General features: G+C 38.0%; 1 protein-coding gene across 1 annotated transcript in view; it reads left to right on the top strand.

The window, feature by feature from the left end:
* tbc1d19 (TBC1 domain family, member 19) overlaps positions 1–26,717 on the top strand; it is a 168,427-nt gene that overhangs the window by 89,475 nt on the left and 52,235 nt on the right. Inside the window, exons 11-13 of the mRNA XM_028802001.2 lie at positions 9,780–9,892; positions 19,816–19,890; positions 22,412–22,474. Of these exons, the coding sequence (XP_028657834.1) occupies positions 9,780–9,892; positions 19,816–19,890; positions 22,412–22,474 (251 nt within the window). The remainder of the gene's footprint in view (positions 1–9,779; positions 9,893–19,815; positions 19,891–22,411; positions 22,475–26,717) is intronic.

The raw sequence follows: 26,717 nt of genomic DNA, 5'->3' as shown, positions 1-26,717 counted from the left end.
GAATTTTCTTTTTTACCTTTTGGCAAACTCCAGGCGGGATGCCATGTGCCTTTTACTAAGGAGTGGCTTCCGTCTGGCCATTCTACCATACAGGCCTGATTGGTGGATTGCTGCAGAGATGGTTGTCCTTCTGGAAAGTTCTCCTCTCTCCACAGAGGACCTCTGGAGCTCTGACAGAGTGACCATCGGGTTCTTGGTCACCTCCCTGACTAAGGCCCTTATCCCCCGATTGCTTAGTTTAGATGGCCGTTCAGCTCTAGGAAGAGTCCTGGTGGTTTCGAACTTCTTCCACTTATGGATGATGGAGGCCACTGTGCTCATTGGGACCTTCAAAGCAGCAGAAATGTTTCTGTAACCTTCCTCAGATTTGTGCCTTGAGACAATCCTGTCTCGGAGGTCTACAGACAATTCCTTTGACTTCATGCTTGGTTTGTGCTCTGACATGAACTGTCAACTGTGGGACCTTATATAGACAGGTGTGTGCCTTTCCAAATCATGTCCAATCAACTGAATTTACCACAGGTGGACTCCAATTAAGCTGCAGAAACATCTCAAGGATGATCAGGGGAAATAGGATGCACCTGAGCTCAATTTTGAGCTTCATGGCAAAGGCTGTGAATACTTATGTACATGTGCTTTCTCAGTTTTTTTATTTTTAATAAATTTGCAAAAACCTCAAGTAAACATTTTTCACGTTGTCATTATGGGGTGTTGTGTGTAGAATTCTGAAGAACAAAATGAATTTAATCAATCTTGGAATAAGGCTGTAACATAATAAAATGTGGAAAAAGTGATGCGCTGTGAATACTTTCTGGATGCACTCTATCTATCTATCTATCTATCTATCTATCTATCTATCTATCTATCTATCTATCTATCTATCTATCTATCTATCTATCTATCTATCTATCTATCTATCTATCTATCCCACAAGTGGATGCCACTGAGCAGAATTGCCCAGCACAATTTTCGGTTTAATAAAAGATGCTTATTAAACCAAATCACCAGAAATACACAATTCAGTCAAATTCTTCCCCCTTCCTTCCTTCCTTCCTTCCTTCCTTCCTTCCTTCCTTCCTTCCTTCCTCCAAGAGTGTCACCTGCTGTCTCCCAACTCTCTGACTCCCAAATCTGAGCAGCAGCCTTCTTTTCAATCAAAACCCAGGACTACTTCTGGTGTCATCATATTGCTGTTTGGGGGACCTTCTGGGTCACTTGGAAACCGGTATTGTCTTTCCCCAATGGCACCTTCTGGAGGTACCCAAGGACTCCAACAGGATTGCACATTCTCACTCCAATTACCATGCAACCGTGAAGGTGGGATCAGCCTTGAGGAGCACTGCTACTTCACATTTGGGGGTATGATCTGTTCCCGGAATCCACACTTAGCCAGTCCATCGATTCTAGACCAGTCCCAGCTCGGATGAAGATTATAAGGTGTTTTGGCCGGGTTTGTCTCCATTCCAGTGGTCCTTCCATTAAGGCATCCAGTCCAGGCAAGAGATTATTGTCCATCCTGGCCAGGATGAGATATATAGAACTGAAGCTCTGTGATACTGTTTGCATATTTATAGCTGGTAATCCACAAAGGGAGAAAATCTTGTATCTTTAATTAGTTTTTTATTCCTAAGCTTTCGACAACCTACCAGGTGTCATCATCAGAGGGAAATGATTAGACATACAGGAATCAAAGACAATATATAACAAATAAGGGGGTGGGGTTGCAAGGGGGGGTGGATCAATAAGGAAGGGTTCAGAGGGTGTTGGTCATAAAGTCTTTTGTGTGAGTATCATTCTTTTTAAGCCTGCATATGCTGGGTTCCTGTCCAAATATATGTTAATTATTAATGTCCTCACAGGTGGCGCAGTGGTAGCGCTGCTGCTTTGCAGTAAGGAGAGTGTGGAAGATTGTGGGTTCGCTTCCTGGTTCCTCCCTGTGTGGATAGCGCTTTGAGTACGAGAAAAGCGCTATATAAATGTAATGAATTATTATTATTATTAATGGCATTTTCATTTGAGAACCATGATTCAGCCAGCTCTCTGGCACTTTCAGTATTAGTCCTGAATTTTACTTGCACAGTGTCCCAGTTAAACGTGTGTCCTGTTGAACTTTGTATATCAGAGATTGTGGGTCCTTCCTTCTGAGAGTGTTGAGATGTTCTTGTATGCCTGTTGCAAGTGTTTTAGATGTTTGTTCCAAGTGTACAGCTGGTATAGGCTGTCAAACATTTAGGAATTAAAAAAAAAACTATTTTAAGATATGCAATTCATTTTCTCCCCTTGTGGATTAATACCTACATTCAGTATATAATATATGTACATTATGTATAATTATACATTGTAGATGGCACATGTGCTGGATGGGCATCCCGGCCAGAAGAGGGGATGGTTCCATACCCAGACGGGAGGTTCCTAACAGTATTTTACGCTTCCCAGCCGGGGAGAAAGAAGGGATCAGACCTGGAAGGAAGGACCAAAAGGGATGGATGGACAGCCACTGAAAAGAAGTGTCACTGGGGGGTTTTTACTCCCCTAGCACACTAGATTGCAGCGGCCCTGGATATCAGTGCCAAGTGAGAAACCAGCAGGGCATGCTGGAAGATGTAGTCCAGCAGAGCAGCCCAGCTGGGGTCACTGGGTGCCGCAATAGGGCACTAGAGGGAAACAAGCACCCTGTTACAGGACCCAGAAGTGCTTCCATTAGGCAATTGCCCTGGCACCAGAAGTACTCCTGGGCCCATAATAAAAGTGACTGCACTCCCTTTTCCAAGCAAGTTGGAGCTTGGGAGGATGTAGGGCAACCCTCAACTGGAGGAGGGCAGTGCGGTGGTGAGAGAATATTGAGAAAAGAATTAGATTGTGGAGAGAGAAACCTGTGCTTTTTTGTTACTTTGTGGAGGTATTGTGTCTTGTGTTCAATAAACACACCTTTATTTGAACCCGGGACTCTTCATGTGTCTGTGTTGGAGGTTTGGGGCTTGCTGATGGCCCGGTTTCCATCACATTATACATACACAGGTCCATAAGTATTTGGACAGTGATACAAATTTCATAATTTTGGTTCTGTTTGCCCCCACAATCAATTTGAAATGAAGCAGTCAAGATGTGATTGAAGTATTTAAGGCGTTTAACAAAAGCATTGTACAGTAATCCCTCCTCCATCGTGGGGGTTGCGTTCCACAGCCACCCGCGAAATAAGAATATCCGCGAAGTAGAAACCATATGTTTATATGGTTATTTTTATATATTTTAAGCCCTTATAAACTCTCCCACACTATTACAAACATTTCACGCACAATTATACAGCATAAACCCTTTGTATTCTCTTAGATATTAGGTAAGATTCGTTGAAATTATGTATGTAATTACATACAGTAAAACCTAAATATTATTTTAAAGATATCAAGCGTCTCCGACATCACATATGTTACAGCCATTACGACAGACAGGCCACCAGCAATAAATACATACAACGCAAGAAAAATTGTATACAGTAAAATGTGTGTACAGTGACACTAAACTATGTACATGTAATAAGTACTGTAAGTAAATAATTAATTATGGTTACTTACCAACAATGACATGACGACTTGTCCGATAACGATGAGTTTAATTTTACTGCACAACAAAGGAGAGCGTTACAGCTCTTCTAAAGGAGCCTCTTCAGGCGACTGTTTAGCACCGCCGTTGTTCTTCTTCCATCACTCTTCAATCCAAATCCCTAGAGCAGATTCCATCCAGACTACTGCCTTATCACGTCCACTTGCAACTCATTTTGCGCCCTGGTTAAAAGACACTGCGGCCGTAGATCTTATATGCTTTTCCTCCTTTTTAAATAAAAAGAATCGTGGACTCATCATGTAGCTGTTTCCTTCCTTCAACATATCCAAAACTTTTACCTTTTCTGCAATCATTTGCATCCTCTGTTGGCGCTTGTGCACGTTAATGTTGAATGAGTGAGATTAGACTTCCTGGTTAATGCAACACTCCGTCGCTGAGCCAATCAGCAGCACACAGGAACTTAACCGCGTGCTCTGATTTGGGTAGCTTCTCAGCCGTCCGCCAATAGCGTCCCTTGTTTCAATTCAAATGCGTCCCTTGTTTCAATTCAAATGGGCAAATCAACTGAGGAAGCACATGTACTGTAGACCGCAGACATCCGCGAAGCAGTGAAAAATCCGCGATATATATTCACATATGCTTACATTTAAAATCCGCGATGGAGTGAAGCCGCGAAAGACGAAGCGCGATATAGCGAGGGATCACTGTATAAGCCATTTAGAAAAGACTGATATTTTTGTACATGGTCCCCATATTGTCCAGTTGGGTTGAGGCCAGTTGAGCGACCTGATCACTGAAGAATATTTCACTTCTTTGCCTTGAAAAGCACTTAGTTTGCTCTCACAGTATGTTTTGTCCCATTATCCATCTGTACTGTGAAGCGCTGACCTATCAGTTTTGCAGCATTTATCTGAATCTGAGCAGGCAGTATAGCCCTGTACACTTCAGGAATCATCCTTCAACTTTTGCCAACAGTCATGTCATCATCCATAAACACCACTGATCCACACACAATTGCAGTCACATATGCCCTTGCCATAACACTGCCTCCACCATGTTTCACAGATGATGTAGTATTCTACAGATCATGAAGCGTTCTTTTTCTTCTCTATACTCTTCTCTATCCATAATTCTGGTATATATTGATTTTAATATCCAGAGATAACTGTTCAAAAACTGGACTGGTTTTTAAAAATATTTTCTGGCAAAGTCTAATCTGTCTTTCCTATGCTTGAGGATTACCAATGGTTTGCACCTTGTGGTAACCCCTCTGTATTTACTTTCATGAAGTCTTCTCTTGATTGTAGACTTTGGCAATGATAGGCCTGCATCCTGGAGAGTGTTCTTGGTTTGGCTGAATGTTATCAATTGACACTTCTGATGTTTCTGCTATCTCTCTAAAGGGTATGTTTTGTTTTCACAGCCTAATGATGGCCTGTGTTTACTTGCATGGACAGCTCTTTGGACCACATATTGAGTGTTCACAACGACAGCTTCCAAATGCAAATTCCGCACCTGGAATCAACTCCAGACCTTCAGTCTGCTTAATAGTTAATGAAATAATGAGGGAACTGCCAACACCTGGTTATAGAACAAACTTGTCAGTCAATTGTCCAAATACTTTTGAGCCCCTGAAAATGGCGGGGCCATGTATAAAAATGGCTCAGCAGCTGAATTAATGCTGAAAGCCTACACTTCAATCATGTAATTATTTCTTCATTTCAAATCCATTGTACTGGCGTATAGAGCCAAAATGATGAAAATTGTGTTACTGTCCAAATACTTACAGACCTAATTGTATGCATATATGTACAGTGGTGTGAAAAACTATTTGCCCCCTTCCTGATTTCTTATTCTATTGCATGTTTGTCACGCAAAATGTTTCTGATCATCAAACACATTTAACCATTAGTCAAATATAACACAAGTAAACACAAAATGCAGTTTTTAAATGATGGTTTTTATTATTTAGGGAGAAAAAAAATCCAAACCTACATGGCCCTGTGTGAAAAAGTAATTGCCCCCTTGTTAAAAAATAACCTAACTGTGGTGTATCACACCTGAGTTCAATTTCCGTAGCCACCCCCAGGCCTGATTACTGCCACACCTGTTTCAATCAAGAAATCACTTAAATAGGAGCTGCCTGACACAGAGAAGTAGACCAAAAGCACCTCAAAAGCTAGACATCATGCCAAGATCCAAAGAAATTCAGGAACAAATGAGAACAGAAGTAATTGAGATCTATCAGTCTGGTAAAGGTTATAAAGCCATTTCTAAAGCTTTGGGACTCCAGCGAACCACAGTGAGAGCCATTATCCACAAATGGCAAAAACATGGAACAGTGGTGAACCTTCCCAGGAGTGGCCGGCCGACCAAAATTACCCCAAGAGCGCAGAGACGACTCATCCGAGAGGTCACAAAAGACCCCAGGACAACGTCTAAAGAACTGCAGGCCTCACTTGCCTCAATTAAGGTCAGTGTTCACGACTCCACCATAAGAAAGAGACTGGGCAAAAACGGCCTGCATGGCAGATGTCCAAGACGCAAACCACTGTTAAGCAAAAAGAACATTAGGGCTCGTCTCAATTTTGCTAAGAAACATCTCAATGATTGCCAAGACTTTTGGGAAAATACCTTGTGGACTGATGAGACAAAAGTTGAACATTTTGGAAGGCAAATGTCCCGTTACATCTGGCGTAAAAGGAACACAGCATTTCAGAAAAAGAACATCATACCAACAGTAAAATATGGTGGTGGTAGTGTGATGGTCTGGGGTTGTTTTGCTGCTTCAGGACCTGGAAGGCTTGCTGTGATAGATGGAACCATGAATTCTACTGTCTACCAAAAAATCCTGAAGGAGAATGTCCGGCCATCTGTTCGTCAACTCAAGCTGAAGCGATCTTGGGTGCTGCAACAGGACAATGACCCAAAACACACCAGCAAATCCACCTCTGAATGGCTGAAGAAAAACAAAATGAAGACTTTGGAGTGGCCTAGTCAAAGTCCTGACCTGAATCCAATTGAGATGCTATGGCATGACCTTAAAAAGGCGGTTCATGCTAGAAAACCCTCAAATAAAGCTGAATTACAACAATTTTGCAAAGATGAGTGGGCCAAAATTCTTCCAGAGCGCTGTAAAAGACTCATTGCAAGTTATCGCAAACGCTTGATTGCAGTTATTGCTGCTAAGGGTGGCCCAACCAGTTATTAGGTTCAGGGGGCAATTACTTTTTCACACAGGGCCATGTAGGTTTGAATTTTTTTTTCTCCCTAAATAATAAAAACCACCATTTACAAACTGCATTTTGTGTTTACTTGTGTTATATTTGACTAATGGTTAAATGTGTTTGATGATCAGAAACATTTTGTGTGATAAACATGCAAAAGAATAAGAAATCAGGAAGGGGGCAAATAGTTTTTCACACCACTGTACGTGTGTGTGTGTGTGTGTGTGTGTGTGTATATATATATATATATATATATATATGTGTGTGTGTATATATTTACAGGTAAAATTCCGTTACAACGAATAAATCTACAACAAAATTTTTATTACAGTGAAGTATTTTTATGGTTCCGATTGTCTCCCCATATGACACTAGTCTATTAAAATCTCATTACTACGAAGTACATTCAGCAGATACTTTCATTACAACGAAGTGACCTTGAAATGCTTGAATGAATCATCCACAGAGCAGTTAGTTCTGTGGTCGCAGCTCAGTTGTGCACATTTGCACAATGATCCCCAAATAGAAACATTGTAAAAAAAAAAACAAAAAAAAAAACTGTCCTGTTTTTTTTTTTTTTTTTTGCTGTTTTTGTTTTCGGTGGTTTTCAGTGATACCTTTTACTTATTGCTCATCAACATTTGAAAAACTTCCATTGGAATTTAACTCATTGTCACCCTCCTTTAGAAGCGGCAGACACGAAAAAACGGTAACAGTTCATATTAGAAAAAAAACTATATATACAGTATATAGTGACGAATGGACTGGGGGAGCAGATATACACAGGGCACTGCCTCTCCCGGAGCGCTACATGGCAGCCCCCCTGGGTTGCAGTGGCACCTTGGATCCCTGCAGGGCACCATGGGAGTTGGAGTCTGGCACAGCCCTGTTAGGTTCTGTAGCAGATGTCAGAGGGAGCTACAGTGCCTCACTTTGGGCTCTCACCACATCTGGGAGTGATTCCAGACCTCCCTAATGAGCCACCTGGCGCACTCCCAGATGCAGCTTAAAAGAGCCTCCTACCTTCATTCCGGGAGCGAGAGATGGAAGGAAGAGGATGAAGCTTGCCAGGAGGAGTGGAGGCGAAAGGGAAGACAGAGGAAGAAAAGAGAGAAGACAAAGTGCTTGGCACATTGTGTTGATTGTTGTGTTGGACTGTGCACTGTGCTGGACAGGTGGGAAACCAAAAGAGGAAAGTGTTTACCACTAAAAATAAAAGACTTGTGTGTGCTGGAGTTGTGCCTGTGTCTGTTGTGTCAGGTCTTGGGGAGCTTATGTGCCCCCTGGTGGATGCTCCAAAGGTTTAGTTTCTCAAAGAATTCTAGAGTTTTTGTTTTTCTTTTCACAATTGCCAACTGACAATATCTCAAATGCAATGTTAATAAACTTCTTTTGACATAATAATATATTAATATGAATTAAATTATCTCCATTTTACTGTGTGTTCAACCTGATTTGTCTGGCATAAAATCATATTCATATATGTAAATGATGAATGATTTAATTACTTTTGTCATTGCTTTATACTGTAGATGCAAACTTATGCAAGTGCTCTGAGCCTGTACTTACTAAAGAGTGCTAGAAAAAAAATTGAATTAATTTCCTTCTCATTATAGCCATGATGCCTATATTTAATATTTGTATATTTGTTGTGTTATAATTAATTATTTAAAACATTACATTCTCAAACTTGTTTAATCCAGTTCCGGTTCATAAGGTACCATAGCCTATCCTGGCAGCATTAAACACAAGATACAAACTTATCCTGGATGGAGCACCAGTCCATTGCAGCGCAACACTCTCACTCACACATACCCCAAAGCTGAAACAAATACAATTTAGAGTTTCCAGTTAGCCTAACTGCACTTTTTTAGGGATGCTGGAGGAAAATCAGAATGTTTGGAGAAAAACCCCATTAGTCAAACACAGCTTTGAATCTTCCTTACACTGACAATGGACAATTCCAATTGTGGAATTTGAACCCACTGTATCTGTGAAGTAATAGTGTTAACCACTGTGTGCCTAGCAGACTAAATAAAATTTGCACCTCATTCCAATGAATGTAGAGTTCAGCAATGGTCTTTTGGCTTTTCTGTTCTAATATTGTTAAGCGCCAAGTAGTATTCCAGTGGTTTCATTCCAAAATGCATTGGCAATCTGAATTGCTTTAAAGCTTATCAAAACATTACTGTACTATAATTCATAATTTACCCATATCTGCTCTGCTTCATTTTTATTGGTGTAATCTGGAAGGTGTCATGTTGGAGAAACCTGCTGGCGTCACATTTTTAATTTTGTTAAACTATGAAGTTGCATAGCTAACAGTCTTAGTCTTTTGATGTCAGTATCAGTAATTTATTCTAATCAGTATATTCTACATTTTTAAAATATTGTTGAAATAATTATGTATATCTGTTAATGAATAAAACAACATCATTCTTTAAGAGGATTCGTGTATTCTGTATAGTTTCCATTCTGAGATTTTAGCCTTGGGCCAAGATAATTATAGTTGTTAGTTCGACAAAAAAATGACAATTATTAATGGAAGCACTGCTTTTCTTGGTGCTAAAATTGCAAGTTTTTCTGAAACACCTCCTCTGTAATGTACCATTGTTAAACCTTTTTGAAGTATAATTTTGACATTTAAGTGATCTGAACTAATTGAACTGTTACCTGTTTTCGTTAACTTATCCTTTGTTTCTAGAGACTAATTTCACCTTTTCTCATTTACTTTTTTCTCTGTTATTTTGAACAACTGTTCTTTAGTTTTTAACTTTCTTTTGTAGATCTGTTTAGCTATTATTATTGTAAAATACTTTGCACTACTTTCATGAAAATGTGCAATATACAGTAAATAAATGTTGTTTTGTATATCTGGACAACTTCAAATTTAAGTTGTTGCTACTTATTTAATTTTTATTATCAAAATAATAATTTAGTCATTCCCAATTCTTTGAAATATTTATAATTAATGAATATGTTTTTCTGCAGTTCTTGCTGATCAAGACAGCGCTGCTGCAGAACAGTATATTCGACAAGGCTCTCCAACAGAATTACGTGCAGAATTATGGGGACTGATTCTGAATGTCACCAGTGATCCAGAGGTATACAAGACATTTACCATAAAAAGTAACACTGTAGTTACCTTGACCTAGCAACATGTTTTTAGGACTTTTTTCTTAATAGATTCCTAATGTTTTGTTATATTCATCTGCAACATAATAACTCTGCTATTTTTTGGGCCAAAGAATATTTGTTTACTTCCGGATGAATTTCAGTTAATAGTAACAACTACCAATACAAATGAACCCAACGAGTTTAAGAGCATAATATTTTCATTTTTTAATGCCATCAATCCTTATATTATTCTTTTTTAAGAAAAAGTACAAAGAAGATCACAAGAAACCGAGTTCTTAAAAAGCTGTTATCCATAAAACAAATGCAGTATATGAACAACAACTTTGTAAAGTGCTGGTATCTGTGATGTTTGTTATAGTATTTTATTTTACCACATGGATGTTCAAGATTCAGCTTTAAAAAATACTTTCCATTTCCATTTCACCTTTTTAATTACCACTGTTTTTTAATAGGCAGTTCACTGAAGAATTTTTTAGACCAACTTTATTGATGCTTTTGACCATGGAAGATCTGAAGTATTCATCTGCCCATCCATGTTTAAAACTAAATAAGTTTAAGTCTTTCAGCTTGTAAGAATGGAACTCTTGAGTCTGGATGGTTTTGGCTTCCCTTCTCTGCATAGCTTTTAATTGTTTTTGGAACACAGTCACCAGAACTACAGTACTGGGAATCATAACAGAGTTGAAAGTAACTTCCCTTGATTTATTTTTATTTTTATGAATTTTCTCAAAATGTGTCCTTCATTAATAGCAAATACTGTATGTGTCGTACATATGGTAACACATGGATCAATTTATATAACATGCAGTATAACAAGAAATGATAGTGGTTCATATAACATCTTTAAAGTAGATACATATATTCAATAATAATGTTTGAGAGATTGTTCTTCCTTGACAAGAGATAGATAGATAGATAGATAGATAGATAGATAGATAGATAGATAGATAGATAGATAGATAGATAGATAGATAGATAGATAGATAGATAGATAGATAGATAGATAGATAGATAGATAGATAGATAGATAGATAGATACTTTATGAAACTATTCATTTTTAGAGAAATAACTTTTTAACTTAACCAAGAATGGTGTCTATTTTAAATTTTGCTGTTACATGCAATATACTGTATATTGATGTACTATCGAAAATCTTGAAAAAACATTCTTTAAATGAATGTTACACATTCTGTAATTATGTATTATAAAATTTACACATATTTAAAAGAGATGGTTACTGTAAAGACATATTAATGGATACCAATATAAATTACAATAGCAAATACACATATATGTACATGACTTGTTTACTACTGTAGTAATCTATAGTTGTAAACTGAGAACAGAAAAAAAATACAAATATTTAATAAAATATACCATTTTTGATTATTAAATAAATAAATAAATAAATCATTACATTTATATAGCGCTTTTCTCAGTACTCATTATTATGCGTGCAACAGTTCAAATTTTAAATTTAAACTTATAATTTTAAAATTTAATTTAATTTTTTGGTAGTATATTTCTCAGTGGTGATGTTTATGTGAAGTTAGTTGTTGATTGGTATTGTGAACTTATATATATGTTGGCTTTTTCAAAAACACAAGTCTGTGAATTTATAAAAAAAAACATGTAATCAATTCATTTCAGATTTATTGTCATGAAGTGCACACTTGACCAATCACTTTGCACCAGCCCAACTCGTGCTTCATAGATTATTTCAAGTAGACCATCATAATAGGTAACAATAAGACAAACAGCTGATTTTCTTTCAAATATATTACATTTCACGTCTGATGTTGCAAAAGTGAAATTCGCTGAAAACAGTTATTTGGGAGTTTTTAAAAATTTCTTATTCTTTTTTGGTAGAAAGAAAGGAACAGCGTAAAGATTTGGCAACACTACATAAGCCATTTTTGGACCCAAACATTTCTGAGGAAAAGTGTCTTTTGTAAATGCAACATGACTAAACACAATCCACAATGAAAGAAGATGTACTATGGGGTAAAGGCAATAAATAATACAGTAAGGCAATGAAATTGTTATCCCAAAGTGCTTGAGGATAAAAAAAATGCAGACGCTGCTATCTTTGATGAAATCCTACTTTTGATAATACTGCTATTTAAAGTTTGTAAGCGCTAATCAAATCATCCACCACAGCGCCTGACGGGAATTGTAGTCCTTGTGTCGGTGTTGCCATAAGATGGCTTATGTAATGATTATATGGGGAGTGGCGTGATATACTGTATATAAAATACCTTTCCTCCTGGATGGACTCGGCATATTTGATTGGTCAATAAATGTCATAATTTATTGATTCTTTTTGCAAAGTGAAATTCTAGGTTTTCTTGCAGAGTCAGTTTCACTGAAATTGGTGGCATATCACTATAGGCTAAAATTAGCCTGGGTGATTCACCCAGTTCAGCAGTCTATGCACGTGAGCGATGAAGAGGATCAGCTGGCCGGTGTTATGCAAGTCACTGTCAGCACTTACAGTAATAGCATGTTTCTTTTCCTGTCAATTATGTGTTGTAAATGCACATTGGAGCAGGTGGAGCATGCACCTCTCATAAAACAGAACACTCCCAGTCATTCTGCTGACATGACTGTAATGGTGTTCTGTTGCCGAGGTTGCTCTTCCTTTAATTCATGGGTTGCGTTCATGTCAGACTAGGGGTGCAAGTGATTGGCCTTACTCATTGTCTCAGCCATTTAGCATGTTGCATGCTGGAGGAGTTGCCTGTCAGTGGTGCATGCGGCTGTGTTGCACATCAGTGGGGCACACCGCAATGCATATCCTCTCAGGCAGCATACAGAGATGCACGTTGCCATGTCTTTACAAGCCATGAGTGCGACTCAAAGCCCAATTTCAGCTCTTCTGTGCCTCAATCTTCCATTTCTTGGGCCACATTACATATGTCACAGCATAAGTTTTGATTGCGACCAACAGGCCAGGGGTACATGAGTTTTTGTGTCAAACGTTCAACCTTAGAAATTTCTATATTTAAAATTTAAATTGGTATTTAAAGGTACTGGGGGCTTTGCCCCCTGTTCGCTTCACTTGCCAACCCCCCAGGCTTGCGCTTTGCACCAGCCACTTTGCATCTCTGCTGCTCACTTATGTGGATTTCACTTTCACCAAACAACAAATCTTTTAATTCTTGTGGATACGCCTCTTCATCGGGAAGAAACACTACTTTTCCCTGATGGCAAAACAAATTAGATGATGTACAAGTCTCTGACTTCAAAGTTTAAATCCAAACAATATATTTGATCTCTTTTTCGCTGTTCCGTTATTTCACCGAGTAATAATTTCCGTTTGCGCTAATGCAATCTTTACTATCATTTTTTTGAGACTTTCAAATTTTAGTACCTTCATTATCTCTAACCTGGTCTGCATGTGTATCATGCCAACATTTTTGAATTCTTTACGACGTTCTACTTTGTCATCTACTCTTTGTCTTTTATTTCCAAACCCAGGTGTGGTTAAATCTCTTGGCACAATGTCTTGTCTCGCGGGACATGAAAGTGTCTCTCTGAAATAGTCACGTCTCGTCACAAACTAAAAAGTCTTGTCTCGTCCTAGGATTTTTTTTATTATAATGGAGAGATACCTTTAATAGTATGAACAGTTTTATTGGCTTGTAAATTTAGCATTGTTAATTGGGTCTTCCTGCAATTACTTTTTTTCTACACATTTATTTATGAAGTCTGCTTAGTCAGATTTTAGGATCAAAAAGAACTGGGAGTTGTATTGGCATCTTAGAGCACAAAGGCAGAATGCAGCTCTGAATTGGGTGCTATTGAAGTGCTGAGTGCAATGAAGTACTTTCACTTACTCATAACTGATCAATTTAAAACTGCCATTCAATGTAACCTACATGTAGCAGGGATGTGGGATGAAAACAGGATTCCTCACAAAAAAAAAAAAAATAGCCACAGAGTGAACATGCAATCACTACATCAAGTCACTGTGCTGCCCTGTGATTTATCTGATGCTGCCAAATAGTCCCCATTTTAGCTGTCAGGTTTATTTAATCTATTTCCATTATGTTTTATATTTGTCACAGATCATTTTCTTTATTGATTTATATGTGAATTGAGATCAGCATTTGTATGCAAGTCTCAATTATGTATTATTCTCATTCTTGGGATGAAACTTGTGTGCACAGTGAAGTAAGATTTTAGAAATGGAAAAAATGGACTTTTAGTCATATCAGTTTCTATACAACTTAGCTAAGTATCTCCTTTGGCTTGTTCCTAAAATAATCACAGATGGATGAACAGTGATTGAAAAATACAGATCACTGAAACTACCAGAAGGTTATGTGCTTACTATGGGCAGATACAAAAACTGACCTTGAGAAGGTTGGTATTGTTTGAAAATAACAGTAAATTTCAAGAAAGGTTTAGTTTATTTACATATGCAAGTGAACAACCAGTGACCAGCTAATGTTGATTTGATAATATTGGCATAGTTACGGGCTTTAGTCTCTGAAAGGCAGCAGACTTTCCCCATAAATATACCGTGTTAATGCCTTAACAAACAACAGCATAAACTTAAGAAGCAACGCATGGTTCATTTGTAGTTCATATATAATTTAACAAAAGCATCATAAGATAAGCATAAAATATTAAACTAAAAATATAAAAATGTCATACTTGTGCCAGGAATACACAGGAAAAAGAACAGTAGGGAAAAAATTTTGTTGAAAAGTTAATACATAGATCGCTCACATGTATATAGATAATAATTCAGATAAAAAATAAGCATAAGAAACAAAGTCAATAAAGTCTCCACAATTCCATTCAAAAGCACATGGATATTCCAAAATCTGTACAGTTTATCTACATAATACAGATTCTGTCTGGAAATTGAGGCAGGAATAAAACAGATTAGGTCAGCAGGAAGTAAAACCTTTCAATCTTCTTAAAATGGCATGCTAGAAAATAGAGATTATCTATTTAGGAAAACATTCTCTTCTGCATGCAAATAAAATAGATGGTGTTCATAAACAATTACATATTTACAGCTGACATCTATAAAACCTTATCTGAAAAACAAGATACATTGTACAAAGATACCAGTGTACATGGAAGGAGTTTCTTCTTCAAGTTAATTACAGAAAAAGTTCACTGTAGTGCTGAAAAATGTATGTATATTCAAAACCAAAGAAAAAAAATTAAACATTCTCAATCCAATTTCTGTGATTTAATATATTTTCCATATAGCAGCTCACTACACTTGTGTCCATTTTTTGTTACAAGTATGAAAAATTCTTTAGAATTTGGTAACCAATATTGCACTCTAAGCTGTGTAATAATGCAAACATCACCACCTAAAATATTATTTACTGAACTGACTCAGTGACTTAGTAATTGGAAAGGAATTATAATGAATTAAACAATGTGTTTGTTATTGATGAGTACAGTATGGCTTTACTTGTTTATTTCTTTGGCATCCCTGCATTTCTTGCTTCATGTCAGTGTTTGTAGATTTATCATCTCATATACAGTACATGATGTATATTATGGGTGTGCCTGCGGCTTAGACAGAATTCTAAAAGGTAAATATCCTTATATCTTTCCTTTTGTTTTTTTCGTATCCAATCATATGCTAAAATCTATATAAAAAACCAAAACCTTTTCTGTAGACACATAGTAAGTCAATAAGTAAGTCAGTGAAGTTGAATGTTGGCTTGTTGAAATGTATGATTAGCCTGAAGGTGCTTAAAATGTAATTCATTTAAATGTTTTTCAATTGCATGGCATTAGATGGAGATTAAAAGTTAACATTAAGCCAAATGTACAATTCTTTTGAAACCTTGTTAAACATTCTTTTCAATAGCTCAGATGGTTGGAAATACTGTATATAACAAAAATTAAAGCTATCATAAACATACTATGTAATAAAAGCAAAAATGCACAGACTTTATGCAATATTATTAGACTTTTCAGTCATCTACTTAGTTGAGATTTTCAAACAATTGCTTTGGCAGTGTTGCTTCTGCTCCTTTAGAATTTACAGATGGCTTGCTATGACCTTTTTGAGGTAGCCTGCCATTTTCCATTGCCTTACCAACCTCCTAACCTGGGGGTTTCCATCATTACATTTTATAGAGGCAGCTGTTATAGCCAACCGACACCTTTCATTCAGAACTGGAGGTCTACCAACAAGCAATGTTTGAAAGACTTTCATCTTTTACTTGTCTAGTCAAGGGAAGTTACAAAACCCTTATGAGACCACAACTGGAGTGATGAGTGCAGTTCTAGTCACCACATTACAAAAAAGACTTGAATCTGTGCAGAGAAGAGGAATCAAGTGCATCCCTGAACTAAATGATGTGTTCCACTCTGACAGGCTAAGAATATTAAACCTGTTTAATTTTGAATAAGGATGGGCAGGTGATACTTCAGGTCTTCAATATTGTCAAAAGTACCAGTAAAGTTGATTGAGCAGAATTCTTTCAGCTAAACAGTCAGTCACCTACTGAAGAAAATTAAAGAAATGCATAGGAAATGCATTTTTTATGGAAATGTAGTTAGGATATAGCGGGTTGGATAATGGATGGATGTATGACAAGCATAGAAGACCATTTATCTCAATCGCAACAAGTCAGGTGTCTCTGTCATTTCCAGCAAAAGCATTAAAATCTCCTACTAGTATTGCAGAATCATTACCTGACATCCTGTTGACCAAAGAAACCACCATTTACTGTATATGAATTTGTTGTAGTTGCTAGACACTCACAGATGAAATAATAGTAACATATTTGCATTAAGGCATCACTCTCAAATCTGGACCAAATTCCAGCCAACCTACAGCACAAGGCCAGTCTTGCATCTGGGAGTTATATCAGAATTTAGAGACATCATCCCCACAGAAAACTGGTGCTGACCAATGAGCCCCATCTAAAGTGGTTCTTCATACAAAGTAAATTTATATATATAAAAGTCAATGTATGTGTGTGTGTATATGCATGTATGTTTCAGCATCACTTCCAAATGGCTGGATCGATTTTCATGAAACTTGGTACACATGTTTCTCATTGGTCGACTAAAAATGCTGTAGGATGAAATCAACCCTAACCCTTGCCCTTCCGGGTAGGGTGGAGTGTGATCTTGCGGTCTTGTATGCATGTTGTCGACCAGTTGACACTCGGAACGACCACCAGCGGGTGAACTGGAGGTGGCTGCCAGCATTCTTTATGTTTGAGCACCACCGCGCCCCTGTTGCTTTTGAAATTAAATAGAGCTGGCCGGTTCCAAGCGTCAACTGGATGATAACATACATACAAGACCGCAAGACAAGCACATTAGTGAGTCTTCATTGTTTGTTAATTTATTTTTATTTTTAAAGTGTGTTTTTTTTTATTATATTTTTATCAAACAATTTAAAAAAAAATCACTTTATTTTCCTCCAGGGCAACGCTGGGTATTTCAGCTAGTGAGTAAATAAAATAGAAGGGCTCAGGACAAAACTAGTGTTCTTAATTTAAAATTGCATTCATGAGTTTTTGTCAAATTCTGAAAAAAATTTGAACAGATCCTCAAATGTCTAAGTACTCAGTACATGTGAAAATACTGTGCTGCTGCTACTACAACAACTACTGAATATTAGATCTTCTCCAATTAAGATAATACAGAACATCTTCTTCCCATAGAGTTTTAGAGTGTGGATTAGGATTGAGTTGAGCATAATCAATCTTCTTGCAAGAACTGTGGTATAGGATATTACAACAGCTTGTTCATAGAACAACATTATACCATCTGGTATAATTCCAAATAATAAATGTTATATCATTAGGAGTGATATTAGATCCTGGGTTATTCAAGAGATATAGAAACATTTCTCAAAACTTTTCGGAGTGCAGAACATCCCAAAACATGTGGACTAATATTGTGAGTGGTTGTTGAAGTCACTTAGAGACTGGATCCTGTTCTAATCACATTTTAGACAATTTTAGATGTGTTTGAATAATGAGCACTTTTTAGTTAAATTATGGCACGCTTGGCACATTTTGAAGTAGATTGCATTTTGTGAACAGATGAATTCCATTTATTTTCTAAAATTTTAATTGAATGATCCCTTTCTTATCACTAGTAAATTATGTACCACTGCATTGCTAGTAAATGAACAGGAGTTAGTGTTGACTGGAGCAACGACCAATGCATGCGGAGAGGATTTTGAACAAGATTTCCGTATAGCTAGGTATAAGGTAGGTCTTGGTATTTTTGATCTGAGTAAGGTTCATGCTTGTTTTAAAAGAAGTATCATAAGGATGAAACTTTGATTGCTGCACGTCTGGCTCCAGAACTCAGGTTTGTCAAAGGTGACCTTTTAGGTAGTACTGGGCTAGTTAAGAATTATAGTTCTATGATAATGATTACCTCACATTGAATCTTATTCTTTTATAGATGGATGGGGAGGAGTTCTCAGATCTAATTTGAAAAATGTATCTGATTGCTTTATTGTAATTCATTGATATAAAATCAGTTAAAAAAGAAAAAAAACTGCTTAACCTCTCGTGTATCTTTATTTTCATCTTTGGGATCGTTGCTGCTATGATTTGTCATTATTTATTTACACTGCTGCATTGCTATTTTGTGAATTCAGATCACATGGTTGCCTCCATGTTGTTTAGAAAAATGACCCCCGTTCATAGTCTCCTTACTAGTGATCTATGATTTCACAATAGTCCTGTCTTTCTAGTTTTTGAAATTGTTTTGAAATATTATACAGCATATTTAGCTGTTGCAAATATTCTTTAGGAAATTATGACTTTGTATATTTTTTCAGTACACGTTTTATCTGATGATTTTTGGTTTTAGTGCTGTTGGCACTTTCTTGTCTTTTTGGCTCTGACCCCTGTTAGTTGTTTAACTTTGACTTTTTTTTTCTCTTATCTCCTTGTTCTTTTTTCAACTAAAGCCTTGGTCGCTTCCCTATGTTTCATCTTGGCAGAACAAGAAAAACTGGGAGTGACACTTTGGCACATTGGTTACTGATACATCCTCCATGTTTTATGTAGATGTTCTTTGGTTATACTGGTTTCCTTGCTTATCTCAAAGATATGTGATTTAAATCAACTGGAGAATTTAAATTGGTCTGGTATGAATGTGGGTGGATATGTGTGTCATTGTTCACTACAGTGGACTGGTACCCCGATCCAGGATTGGTTTCTTGAGCTCATTGCAGCTGGATAGGCATTGTCTCCTCATGATCATGAACTGCATAAATTGGTTACAAAGAGGATGGATACATTTTATTCTGTGATTTGTAAGCTACTTACTGTACTGTAATTGTTAGAAGCTCCTAATATTCATCACACATCTAATTTCTCTATGAAAGTTTACTGTATGTATTGTCCAGAGGCCACTGCTCAGTAGCAGTGCCTGTACTCCACATCTCAAAATGCTGAAAGGTGTGCAGTCAAGAAAACCACTATAAAAATTCCCAGGGTAGACCGCATGTTGACTATACTTCATCAAAAATGTAATTCAGAAACTGAAAGGGTCATCCCTCATGGCATTTTGTGCTTGCTCTTGTGATTATATATTATTGGTATTATGTTCGGCTTAGTAATATGTAGTATTGAAAACTGGATTGATCCCTCTACCATAAATTTACATCTTTTCCTGAGTCTTACAAAGGAGACGAATGGCAGCTGCGCCACAGTGCCACCTCTAATGAAATGTTTGTTCAAAAATGATTAGAGCCTTCTCAAACTGTGCTGTTTCTGTTCCACTGAAATGTTCTTGCTTTTGCATGCTTTTTCTATTTTCATAATTATAAAAGATGCATTTACTGTTTGGAGCAAATTAAGAAAAGAAAAAACATGCTTTTAATGTATTTTTCCTCTTTAATTTTAAAAATATCTATTACAGGACATAATGTATTATGAGCAATTAACAACTAGTGTTATTCAACATGATCTGTTGGTGGACAACCTATTCTATAAGGTAGGCTGATTTATCTTTTTTTTTTTTTTTATAGTTCGAAAATATACATTTATATACAAACTTTCGATAAATATGAAAATATTTTATGAGGAGCATGATAATATTCATGTACAAATTCTAATATAACAATATTAAATGTATATTTTAAGCAATGTGGTTTATAATCATATTTTTTGTAGAAGCTAGTAGGGTATTGTTTGACATTTCTGTACGAGACATTTTTGATTGCACACAACAGTCTTATGATAAATAACAAAAATGATTAAACCTTTCAACTAAATTTGACTATGAAATACTCCATCTTGTGAGCATGGGAGATAAAGAAACAATATTTAATTATCTACACCTTTATAAGCCACCTGGTTTGCATTTCAGTCCACAGTGCTGTCTGCACTAGCCTTGGAGAATGTTTTGCTTGACAGTTTTACAAATTTATAACTGTTGGAAATGATACTTTGAAATATCAGCTAAATGAATAAAAGTAAAATTCAAATGTATCCCTGGATAAATAAATATATAAAATAAATAGTCAATATATGATTTTATTTTGTTTTGAAATATTTGTAGCTGCAAAATCATGGTAAAAGAGTTTGAACCATCGTGGGGCGCTACTACTGGACCAACCCGACACAGACAGGCAGACCCCCAAGTTCCTGTGGGAGCGCATGTTTATTCCAGTCGGAAATGGTTTTTGCTGGTGCCCCATGACACAGCATAGTACAACATTAAGCACAGTGTGCAATGCAGCACTTTGCCTTTTTTTTCTTCTTCCCTCTCTCTCTCTCTCTTTCCAACTCCAGTCCTCCCTAGCGAGCTTCATCCTCTTCCTCCCAACTCTGGCCCTAAATGATGGCGGGTGGCTCCTTTTATGCTGCACCTGGGAGTGCTCCATGTGGCTCGTTAGCAAGGTCTGGAATCACTCCCAGGTGAGGTGAAAGCCCAACATAGCAGGGCTCAGCTGTCTCTGCAGCTCCCCCTAGCGACCCTCACAGAATCTAACAGGGCTGCATCAAACTCCAATTCCCAGCATACCATGTGGGAATCTGTGGTGCCACAGCCACCCAGGGGGGCTATCCTGTAGCATCCCAGGGAAGGTAATGCCTTGTGGATGTTCTCTCCCTGGGCGGCACGGTGGCACAGTGGGTAGCGCTGCTGCCTCGCAGTTGGGAGACCTGGGGACCTGGGTTCGCTTCCCGGGTCCTCCCTGCGTGGAGTTTGCATGTTCTCCCCGTGTCTGCGTGGGTTTCCTCCCACAGTCCAAAGACATGCAGGTTAGGTGGATTGGCGATTCTAAATTGGCCCTAGTGCGTGCTGGGTGTGTTTGTGTGTGTCCTGCGGTGGGTTGGCACCCTGCCCAGGATTGGTTCCTGCCTTGTGCCCTGTGTTGGCTGGGATTGACTCCAGCAGACCCCCGTGACCCTGTGGTCGGATTCCGCGGGTTGGAAAATGGATGGATGGATGTTCTCTCCCCTGGTCGCCTTATTACCCATAGAACCTAGCTATATTTGATAATGACCTCTTGCCTCTTTCTTTTCCACAGCTTTCTATATTTCTGGATCATTTTAGATTGTTGTGTCAAACAGGGCCAAAATGTTCCTGTTTTATAAAATAAGATCTACTGTTTAAAAATGATCACTCCATTCAGTCTTTCTAGTGTGGGATCACAGAGGCACAACTTCTCCCAATTGTATAAGGCATAAGACAGAATCTAGCATTGAATAGGGAAGAAGGGCACACAATCACACTGAATTAAGATAAAGTTACTAATCAAGAACAAGACAGATCAATGAATTGTGGAAACCAGAATACCTGGTAGAAGGCAGTGTGAATACAGGGGCAGACAACTCCATACAGAAGTCATACAGCAAACATTAAATTACAATGCCAACCTATTTGCAATATTGTTAAAAAAGATTTAAAAATGATAGATTCATTTAACACTGCCTGCAAAACCATTCCCTTTTTAGGGGGTCGTCTTTCTTTTGCCTGTTGATTCACAATCGCTTATGCTTCCTAACTGGACAGATTGATATCCTTAATTAATTGACTTGGTGTGAGACTGTGATGATTAAGTGTTCACTAATTTTTTTTGAGCAGTGTATGCATGTGTGTGTGTGTGTATATACATAGTGTATATATACAGTATATTCATTTTGGTTGGCACAGTAGTGCATTGGGTGTGGTGGTGCCTCACACATCCAACATGCTAGGCTTGAGTCTCAAACCCATTTGCTGTCCAAGTACTGTTTGCACATTTTCCTGTGTCTACATGGGTTTTGCTGTGGGCACTCTGGTTGTATTCAATCATCCCTAAAGACGTGCAGGTTAGGTTAATTGGCATCTCTTTGTGATTACAAGTGTTGGTGTGTGTCTGTCCAGGGCTAGTACTTGCTTGGTGCTTAATGCTGTTGAATTGGACTGAACCGATTTGAGACACAATACATGTAACTAGTGTATAATACATTTCAAAGATGACACAAAATATATTATTTTAATTTTACCTTTTATTATTTTGTTCCAGGATGTGAAGCTGACAGCAAGCAATGATGATTATTATTTTGTTTTTGAAGACTTCTTATATCAGGTCAGTGGATAAGTTTGAGTTCAGTATTTTTTTACCTGTGTTTTTTAAAAACTGTTCTGTGGAAATTGACTGTTTTAAACTTTATTATAAAGTATTACCCATAACCGATTCTGTTGAGTGAAATTTGAAATCAATCCCCCACCTCAGCCTGCTTCTCCCTTTCCGATAAGGCAGTATCAATTACAGCTGAATGAAACTCTTGCAAAACCAATAACACTTTAAGGCACCATGGTCAGTGTTTGAAATGGCTAGAACTTAACTTGCCAACATTGATGGACAAACCTGCACACCAATTATCAAACAAAAAGTCCAGCCTATTTGAACCCAAGAATAAAATGGTGAAACATTTACTTTTCTTCAGTGTATTTACATGTGCTTTAATAACCCAATGTGACGATGCGGGTTCTTCTCCATGGCTCCCTCTTCCCTGTAAGGAGCCTCTCGAAAACTGGATGAGCTGGACAGTGAGGACACCAACGAAGAAAGGGGATGGTACAAAAAGGTGCAAAAGTGCTTTTATTAAAAACAATTCCAAACAGTGTTCAGATAAATTGTGCAGTGTTTCAATATGTCAAATAAATAAATAATCCATTAAAACAGTGAAGAATGTGGAGGTTAAAATCCAATAAATAAATCCTTTAAAAACGAGGTTAAAACAATGGCTGGAAGCAGTCCTTTAAAAACAAAACCTTGTGCCTCTTCTACTGGCGGCTCCCCTATTTCTCCCATCTGGGTTATGCACCAGGGGAGTCGCCCTACCTTTGGCTGACCTTCTCCACGTCCGGTTGCCTTCCGTCCTCTGGCTCCGTACGGCACCACTACCTGAATTGAGACTTGGGTTCCAACAACGGCCAGGGCACTCATGCTGGGGTTCCGATCCCAAATCTGACTCCCGCTGCCTTCCTCGGCCTTATGCGGCAAGCCAACCGCCTTCCACTCACTCCTGCTCCTCTCAACTGCTCAGCAGGAGTGACCCAATCAAACTGCCCCCGGGGTTCTGGCCAAATGCCCCGCTAGGGCTCACTTTTCCCAGCTGCCTGTTCTTTTAGTGAGCCTGCTCTCTCTTGCTTGCTCACTCGCTCCACCGGCTCCTTCGAATTCCTGCCTCCCTTTCTTCCTTCTTTAACCTTCGTTCTCTCTTTCCGATCTTTTTTCGCTCTCCGCACTCGCACTTCTCCTATTTATTATGGGGACGTGGCACAGGTGTGGTGATTAGCAGTTCTCAGCATCAGCTATGGATACAGATGATTCTCCACCTGTGCACTTAAGCGAGGAAACAACCTCATCACGTAGCATCTGAGAACTGCTCTGGCCACACTACCATGCCACCTCTATAAGCCACGAGTGCGGTGATTATTTATTTAAAAGCTGGCCTTTTTATCTGACCCGTGGACCCGCTATACCACACCCAGTTATTAACAGAAACCTGGTTTCTAAAATGCTGTTTAAACCCTTGTTCCACTTAGGTTAACCAATGTAGATTTCTCAAGCGAGTAACCCGGTTATTTGACCATGTAAACCCTTAACTGTGATACATTTAAGGATTTTGTAGTCTGCACATGTCCATTGCACTCTGTTCATCGGTACACGTGTGAGTGTCACACCTGCTTTCAGCAGCCATAAGTAGAAGCATCCACAAGATACTGTAAATTTCCTGAGGCAAATATGCAGGTGGGTGTATCATTCCTTCTCCAGTAACTGAACACTACATGTTTTTTATTGAAGTAAAACTAACTGCAATATTGTTAACTCAGAAGCACTGAGCTTAAGGCTAGGAGCAAATGTACTGAAGTAAACAAATTTATGAAATACAAGCAGATTATAACAGATTTCATGCTGATTTTCAGATTCAGGCCGGCTGATGATGATGTTTAATTCTTTTTCACGCAGTTTAATGATGTTGAAGGAAAATAAGGAACTCCAGCAGTGTTCTTGCCCATGTAAACGCAGATTTTTAAGAAACCAGATTTCTGCCTTAACAGGGTTATTAACCTTTTCCTGTTTTTTTGTGGGCATATGAACTAGCTGCATTATAACCCAATGTCATCACTATCTGATTTGATTTAGCAAACCCTCTGCTCCCTAGAGTGTGGCCAAGAGAAAAACTCAAGTGACTTTTTATTGCAAATCTAAGGCCAGTCCTAGAGTATACAGTTCAAACTAGAATTGAATGTGGGTGCTGCATTTGGTCTAGTCCAACAGGGAACTCAAGCAGGAACATTTGTATGTAAAAGCAGAACGTTTATTTAGCTGTTAACTAATCAGCTCTCAGCAGACATACATAAGCTAGGATTTACACAAATACGTTCTCATTCATTTATTCTCAATGTTTATGTTTTATCATGAAGAAGAGGAAGTATTTAGTCTTTTAGCTGAACCTAATCTGTATGAGTCAAAATACACTGATGAGGAGCTGCAACAGACTCGATATGAGAGAAAAGGCAGACGTGTAGAGACAAAAAGAAAGCATACTGCCTGGCACAACGGCAGGGCTTTGGACTACTGGTGAATAGTGGTACACATCTGGAGCACTTAAAAGACTCTCTCTTTGCTGCAGAGTGTGGGAAGAGCTGGCAAACATAGACCTGTCTAGCAAGGCTGCAATTTGTGCTGTTGATGGGCACCATTTTCCAGCCCTGACCAATCATGGAGTTCTAGAGATGTTTTTCTATTTTTTCTAAATTAAACTAGAAGTGATTAAAAATAGAGTAATCAAATGACCATCTTTTGTTAAAGCAGGTTTATTGATTTTGTTAGCTGCTCCAGCATATTGCTTAAAGCTCCAAGTGACAGTGTGTAGTGTACAAGTACTGTCAATGTTTCGACTTTTCTTCAAATCTAAACATAATGTAAGGGTTGTAATGGAAACTATACACACTAGTACTTTTCATTTTATCTTTGCATCCTGGACGTTTATATTTTAAAACCTTATCAACTGAAAGAAATGTCATTCTAAACAACTACAGAAAAATGCTTTGTCATGTTTAGCTCCAGTGCTCCTATTTTGAACCTTAGTGTCTATCACAGTGGCTGCTGTTTTCAATGACAGTTGCTGAGAATGAAGCAAATACATGAGTATTTTTCCCTTGGGAAAGATAGTGGCAAGAATTTTTGGTAAAAATTAATTGTTTAAAAAGGAATCTTTATGGCTTCTGTTACACCGTTGTTGTAGTGCCACATGGACTACCATTGTAAGTTCTTAGGTGTGGTAATACAGTGGGTTGTTTTTAATTGTTCATTTAATGGTTATAGTACAGTCTGTTGGCTGACTCGTGATGAGGCAAGATGTGCACATGAGCAGGAGTGCTAGTTTATTAGATAATCACTGATTGAGTGGCATAGTAATTGGCAGGGGTTTTTTGCCTGGGTAAAGGGAAAGAAGGTTAGGGATAGAGGGAAGAAGTCTTGGTTCGAAAAATGAGAAAGAGAGAATCATGCTCATTTATGGGGGAAGAAACTGGATAAGAGGACGGGATGGGCAACTTCGATGTGCTGACAGTCTGTAGAGAGCAACTCCAAGGGCTATATGGTAGTTCCGTGAGAGGGCTACCTGTTGGCAGCTCTGAAGAGTTGTGAAGCATGTTTGAGAGGAGGGGGGTGGAGTGTACTGGAACATGTGGAATGAGCAAGATGCACTGTATCCATGAATGGAAAGGCACCCTTGGAATTGCGGAAGCCATCAGCAGTTTGGGTCAACATGGGATTGAACAGGGATTTGTGTCTTGACGAGGATAAAGGGAGGGAATAGAATAGGGTTACCACTCCACAGGTTGGATGACTTTAAAGAATTATTTAGTTTTATTGGCCTTGTTTATTGGATACTCAAAGACGCTTTTTATTTTATGGTATGATTTTATGGAATTATTTATTGTCTTATTTATTGGAGATTTGAATTGCACTGTTTGCACAATTGCCTGTGTAAACGTGGATTTTTAAGAAACCAGATTTCTGACTTAAAAATCTGTTTTTTTCAGGTTATTAACCTGAGCACTTTAGTATCTGTACTAAATAAAGTCTGCTATTCTTTTGACTAAAGAGTCTCACTTTTCTGCTCACTTGCTCTGGTCCATCCTCAGTCATGACTATTAATATCCCAGGTTTAGGAAGGAGTATGCTGGCTGTGAGCAACCTTAGCATCACACTGAGAGAGTGTTGTTTTTATATTTTTTTTAAATTTATAAATAATGCTTCACTTAATTGAGCACATTTCTGAGGCGACAAAATTGTTCAGATTCAAAAATGT

The sequence above is a fragment of the Erpetoichthys calabaricus genome, chromosome 5, assembly GCF_900747795.2.
Source record: "Erpetoichthys calabaricus chromosome 5, fErpCal1.3, whole genome shotgun sequence".
In the NCBI taxonomy this organism is placed as follows: Eukaryota; Metazoa; Chordata; class Cladistia; order Polypteriformes; family Polypteridae; genus Erpetoichthys; species Erpetoichthys calabaricus.
This window is presented reverse-complemented; position numbering and strand designations above follow the sequence as displayed.